The sequence below is a fragment of the Malus sylvestris genome, chromosome 5 (assembly GCF_916048215.2).
Source record: "Malus sylvestris chromosome 5, drMalSylv7.2, whole genome shotgun sequence".
Classification (NCBI taxonomy): Eukaryota; Viridiplantae; Streptophyta; class Magnoliopsida; order Rosales; family Rosaceae; genus Malus; species Malus sylvestris.
In genome coordinates, this window is record NC_062264.1 from 4,206,308 (window position 1) to 4,212,369 (window position 6,062).

At 33.3% G+C, this 6,062-nt stretch overlaps 1 protein-coding gene across 2 annotated transcripts; it reads left to right on the top strand.

The window, feature by feature from the left end:
* The first annotated feature begins 1,165 nt into the window (after positions 1–1,165).
* LOC126620879 (WAT1-related protein At1g43650-like) lies at positions 1,166–5,250 on the top strand. 2 transcript variants are annotated; one of them, XM_050289192.1, is made up of 7 exons: positions 1,166–1,460; positions 1,557–1,619; positions 1,734–1,850; positions 1,964–2,213; positions 2,794–2,952; positions 4,262–4,413; positions 4,536–4,665. In XM_050289192.1, exons 1-7 carry the CDS (start codon positions 1,273–1,275, stop codon positions 4,585–4,587), a joined length of 981 nt encoding a protein of 326 aa, XP_050145149.1. In that variant the 5' UTR covers positions 1,166–1,272; the 3' UTR covers positions 4,588–4,665. The 2 variants fall into 2 exon arrangements, with proteins under 2 accessions (XP_050145149.1, XP_050145148.1); XM_050289191.1 differs by lacking the exon at positions 4,536–4,665 and adding an exon at positions 4,962–5,250 and having other exon boundaries at positions 1,170–1,460.
* The last annotated feature ends 812 nt before the right edge of the window (positions 5,251–6,062 follow it).

Here is a 6,062-nt window from a genome sequence, read left to right on the forward strand (position 1 = left end):
TGGAAATGTGGAAATATCCAAGCCTATCTTAATTACACCAATAATATTGAATTATATGTATTTTTGGTTTGGAACTGCAATAGTATTGGTTTATTCCACAATCAATTATCGGGAATCTTCCTTGAGCATGTCACAAAGAGTAGTGTGCTTATGCATGACATAGCCATTTATCTTAGGATTTTTAGCTAAAATTATTCTCGAGATTGGCATAACTCCTCACTTTGGTTTCTGACATTGAAAATCGATAAAAGTGATCCCTAAGTTTGTCCACAGTCCATCATTTTGTAAAAAATGTCCGCTAAAATACATGATTAGGTGGAGCAAGCTCAAGAAAAAATTTCCTAGAGGTGGTAAAATTTTCTGGCTAGGTGGAGCATTGCTCAAGATACTCCTAATCGGGGGTGGAGTTGCAAAAAACCATGCCACTCTTGGTACAAGCATTTAGTAGTGATGCCAAGAACTTTGATCGATCTATGTGTTTAATGCTTTAATTATTAACAAAATAAATGAGATAATTTGTTTGAGGTGATAAAATACTTCAATACACACTAATTTTCGAGCAATGGTCCCTGAATTTTAGCTCAATTGGAGATTTGGTCCCTGAACTAAAAATTTGTTAGTATTGGTTCCTGAACTTATTATAATATGGAGCAATTATCATTTTGGCTAACTCTGTTAGAACTTCCGTTCATTTGATGTCCCTTTAAACCCTTTATCTTGGATGGAAATTCTAACATAGTTAGCCAAAAGGATCTTTGCTCCACATTATAACAAATTCAGGGATCAATACTCACAAATTTTTACTTCAAATACCAAAGCTCTAGTTGAGACGAAGTTTTGGGACCATTAATCCAATTTTCTCATTTGTACTGGAGAAGTAAATGAGAGAAATTTTAGCATGTTGTGTTAACCTTAGTTAGGGAGAAAAATGTTTTTATTGATCTTAGTTGCATAGAAAAATTGTTTCCACTAAACTGCATTAAAAGATGAAATGTCTATCGATCTATGCTGAAATATAAAATTATACATGGGGTAAACAAAATTTTCCATTCGATGTTCTAACACCTCAGTCTTGCTATGTGTATGTGTGTGTGTGTGTATATGCATGTGCGTGTGTGCGCGCGCGCATAAAAGTAGCAATAGCCAATAGGGACTTAAAGCAGATTGAAAGCCTCTTGGAGCAAAAGCAAATTTAGACTCTAGAGCAAGCATCGTTGTCTATATATATGGAAATCCGAGCTTCTCAAATTGGAGCCCAATGCCATAGATGAAATGAAGAGTTTAGTAATGGAGAGTCATAAGGCTTATATTGCAATGCTCTTCATACAATTTGTGTATGCAGGTATGGCTTTGTTCTCTAAGGCAGCAATTTCTAAAGGAATGAACCCTTTTGTCTTTGTGGTTTATCGTCAAGCTTTTGCCTCCCTTGCCTTGGCTCCCTTTGCTTTCTTCCTTGAAAGGTAGTTAATTACTCCTCCTAATTAGTCCCACCCTTCCATTTAATTAGTGTTATATTGTTTTTGAATTTTGAATTTTGAATTTTTCTGAATTTTCAGTTCAATAGAAGCTCCTCTTTCCTACACCTTACTCTGCAAGATTTTCTTAGTTTCCTTATCTGGGTACGTATGAACTTGGTTTAATTAGTTTTTGCTCTCATCAACATTTCAATTAATCAAGTTCTCTAATCTGATATTACATATGCTCTCTAACAATCATTCATACATTTTTTTTAGGATTACCCTGAGTTTAAATCTCTACTATGTTGCAATCAACTACACCTCTGCAACCTTTGCTGCAGCCACCACCACTTTAATTCCTGCTATCACTTTTGTCATGGCGGTTTTATTAAGGTAATTAAATTAAACTATATATAATATTTGACTTGTTAATTAAGGTATGTATACAGTTAGTTTGTCAAATATTGAAGTAGAAATTTGGTTTTGAATCAACTATTTTTGTGCAGGATGGAAAGCATTTCTATGAAACGTTTGTATGGAGTGGCCAAGGTGTTGGGGTCTGTCACAAGCCTTTCAGGAGCATTGGTGTTTGCTTTAGTGAAAGGGCCTTCCATAAAGTTCAACTGGGTTCCATCAAATCAAAGGAAAATTCCAGACTCCTCCTCATCATCTTCCTCCACAGGAGGAGAGTGGTTAAAAGGTTCCCTCATCATGCTCTCAGCCAATACTGCATGGTCTTTGTGGCTAATTCTACAGGTTCATCTCATCCCCACCACTAGCTGTACTTGTTGTCTGTACACAAGAGATTCTAACTCAAGACCTCATGCGCATCTAATCACCACCATTAACTTTAACGAAAAGCACTCGGTACTGTTCACTTTAACGAAAAACCACATTTTTATACTAAAAAGTCAATCATGTTACTATTCACTTTACCCTTTATTTTGTCCTTATCATTAAAACTCAAAATTTTCAAGCCCTTTTCATTAGTTTTCCTTATATTTAACTACTGTATTGAAGTGGAATTCTTCTTTAATAGATATAATTAAGAAAAAAATGTTTTCTTACGAGACAGTGAATTTGGAATAAGTCAGCTTGACAGCATACGTCTGTAAAAGAACAATTTTATATGTAAGATTTTTTTTTTTGGGAATTTTAACAAAAAGCCCCTGGTACAGTTCATTTTAAGGAAAAATCATATTTTTACACTAAAAAGTCAATTATGATACTATTCATTTAACATTTTATTTTGTCTTTATCGTTAAAACTTAAAGTTTTCAAGTCATTTTCATTAGTTTTCATTTTATTGCCTTGTTAACTAGTGCCTGTGTTCTAGGGTCCCATTATCAAGCAGTATCCGGCAAAGTTGAGGCTTACCACTCTCCAATGCTTCTTCAGCTGCTTGACGTCAGCTTGCTGGGCCATTGCATTTGAGAGAAACCCATCAGCTTGGAAGATTGGATGGGATATTCATCTTCTCTCTGTGGTCTATTGTGTAAGTCACTAATATCCACCCACATATAAGTTATTGCATACAACACGTATGCATTTTGCGTTTCTCTAATTTTACCAATAACAATGAAAAAGAACAAAAAAAAAAAAAGAGTGAAAAAGTAATTATATACACCGGTTGTATGCATGAAATTATTATTGTCGATCAGCACATGTACTTTAATCATTTTTTATCCAACCACGAATTTTTTTTTACACGTACGTTTATGTCTTACACTATGTTTCTTTCATTTAATGGATAATATAACAATGAAAGAACAAGTGGTATAATCATTGTATACACCAAGTGTATGCATGAAATTACTATTTAAAATAATAATATTTTTTGAACAAACGATATTATCTACACTAAGAGGAAGAGGGTGAATTTAGCCTCACTATGAGCTAAGCAATAATGTGGTTCAAATTCGTCTTTAGCCATGATTAAATCTAAGACCTTTCACTTACAAGTAACAATGAATATCACTAGATCGCAGTACTGAGTGGCGTTCAGTAATCACTTTTATCTATGCATGAAATGACTGCATTATAAATAAAATAACAATTAACATTTACAACAATACAACAAAGATCTTTTGTTTTAAGAACTAAATCACAATGAGAATTGCATGCCATTTAAATTCCTTTGGATCATTCTAGGGGTGCGCTATTCACATTTTTTTTTTACTTTTCATATACCCTTTGTTCATTTATGTTATTTGATTTTCTTCAATTCATTTAATTTGACTGCTGAAAATTAAGAGAGTATGTAGGAAGTAAAAATGAGTGTATGGACAACACATCCCTATATATAATACAACATATAATATATAAGTGGCTCAATTTGGACCTTATATCTAATACAACATATGTATATGTAAGTGGCTCAATTAATTCATAAAAAGGTACTATTTGAAAATATTCTTGGGTTGTATATGGCTCCTATTCCCTACAAAGAGATAGGATAAGACTCATTTTTGGCCTAATAGTATTCAGAGGGTTGTTATGAGATCACATACATATTTCTCCAGCATTACATATATATCCATGGGCATGCATAAATATAAACTCTCTCTCTCTCTCTCTCTCTCTCTCTCTCTCTCTCACACACACACACACACACACACATATATGTATGTATGTATGGAGAGTATTGCTCAAGCATTAACTGGTTAATATATAATACAGTGCTAATTATCCATTTGGGCCCCTTGCAATGTTTTTTTTATGGTCTAAACCATTTATTTTTATTTTTAATTTTCATTCAGAAGTCATCTTTATAGATACAGTGAAAATTTTATTGGTAATAACAGGGCGTAATTGTAACTGGGATTACTTATTGGCTACAAGTTTGGGCCATAGAGAAGAAAGGCCCAGTTTTCACTGCAATGTTCACTCCATTATCACTTATTATAACAGCCATCTTCTCAGCATTGATATGGAAAGAAGCCATCTACTGGGGAAGGTCCATATCTATATCTGTCGTACATTTATTTATTTATTATTATATTTCAACATTTCATTTTCAAGATTGAGAGGCACCAACTTTTATCTCAACTTCTTAAATATCATCTCTTCATGTCACAGATTTGAGAGGCACCAACTTTCATCTCATCATATCACATTTTTGACAATGTAGATTAATATAGAATATCGCTTGTATTAAAAAATATATATAAAAATTGAGAAGGGATGATTAAATTTCTCTTTTGGTTCATCTCTATTATAGTATTGTGCATTGCTTTTTCCTTTTTCTTGATCAAATGGTACTATATATTTCTTGAAATTAAAGAATTTTAGATTAAATAAAACTTTATTAAGAACAAATACAGAGATTTAGAAAGTAAACGATAACATAGAGGGCGTAATACTTATTGAATCCTCGTTTTTCAAATCAAAGTTGGGACAATTAACAATGTGTTTAACGATACTTGTTAATTGTTGATGTCAGATTAGATATATGAGTAAAATGAATACGATTATTTTGTTGATTGAATTTAGTTATTGTTGCAGTATTGGAGGGGGTGTATTGCTGATTGCGGGTCTCTATAGCGTTTTGTGGGGAAAGAAGAAAGAGGAACAAAAAAGCAAAGAAAGTGATCAAAAACAAGAAAACAAGCAGGAAGTCGTATAATATTAAATGTGATATAGATGGGAGGGGATTCAAGAGAATTTGCTTCAATGATTGAATCAATAAAACGCTTTCACACATAAAAGTTTTGATGAAGACCATTTGGAGCTGTCGTGATCATCTTTTTTGTAGCTACCAATCAAGTGCTAAAGTTTCTATTTTTTTTTCTAAGATTTTATTTTAGTAGTATTCTAAATTTGTATTGCATACGTATATCTACATGGGTGCTATCAAATAGATACGTATTTGCTAAATTCACGAGCGGAGGCGCGCTAAAATTTATGAATGGTTAAACTTCACGGATTAAGTGTAAATTCGCATGGTGATGCATATATGGTTAGCTTTGCAAGGCAACAATACATACTCTTAGCTTGAAAATTTCTAAAAGCGCAAAAAAGCACCTAAGAGAACCAGAATAATACTTGGGAATTACCAACCTAAATATATGGACTTATTACATGGTTCAATAGTATTATAACCACCTACTCACTCGTTTCCTTCCTCCCATTGCTTATGTCATTGGAAAGTATTGAGCCATGTAATAAGTAGTATATTTGCAAAGTAATAAGCAGTATGTTTGCAAAGTACTAATAGTATATCTGTGAGGCAGCATTACTACAAAAAAGTGTTTGCCCAACACAATTTGTCGGGAAAAATATTTATTAGTTTGATTAGTCTCATATTAGTATAGTCTACTCTAGGATTCAAATTCAAATATTTTTTTTCATTATGTAGTTACGTAATGGAATGATATCAGCGAAACAATGCTTAAATCCTCCTTCAAATATTTCAGGTAGTGTCGTGCCACTTCAACTCAATTGATTGACGGCTGCGTTAGTGTCGTGCCACTTCAACTCGAAGACTGAAGAAAGATCGAGTAGCAAAGCGCGGAGACAAAGCTGCCAACTGGTATGAGTGTCTAGTTGATGAGTTTTGTGAGTCTTTATGTATTCTTTCTTTCTTAGTGCTTCCTGGCTTGGTAG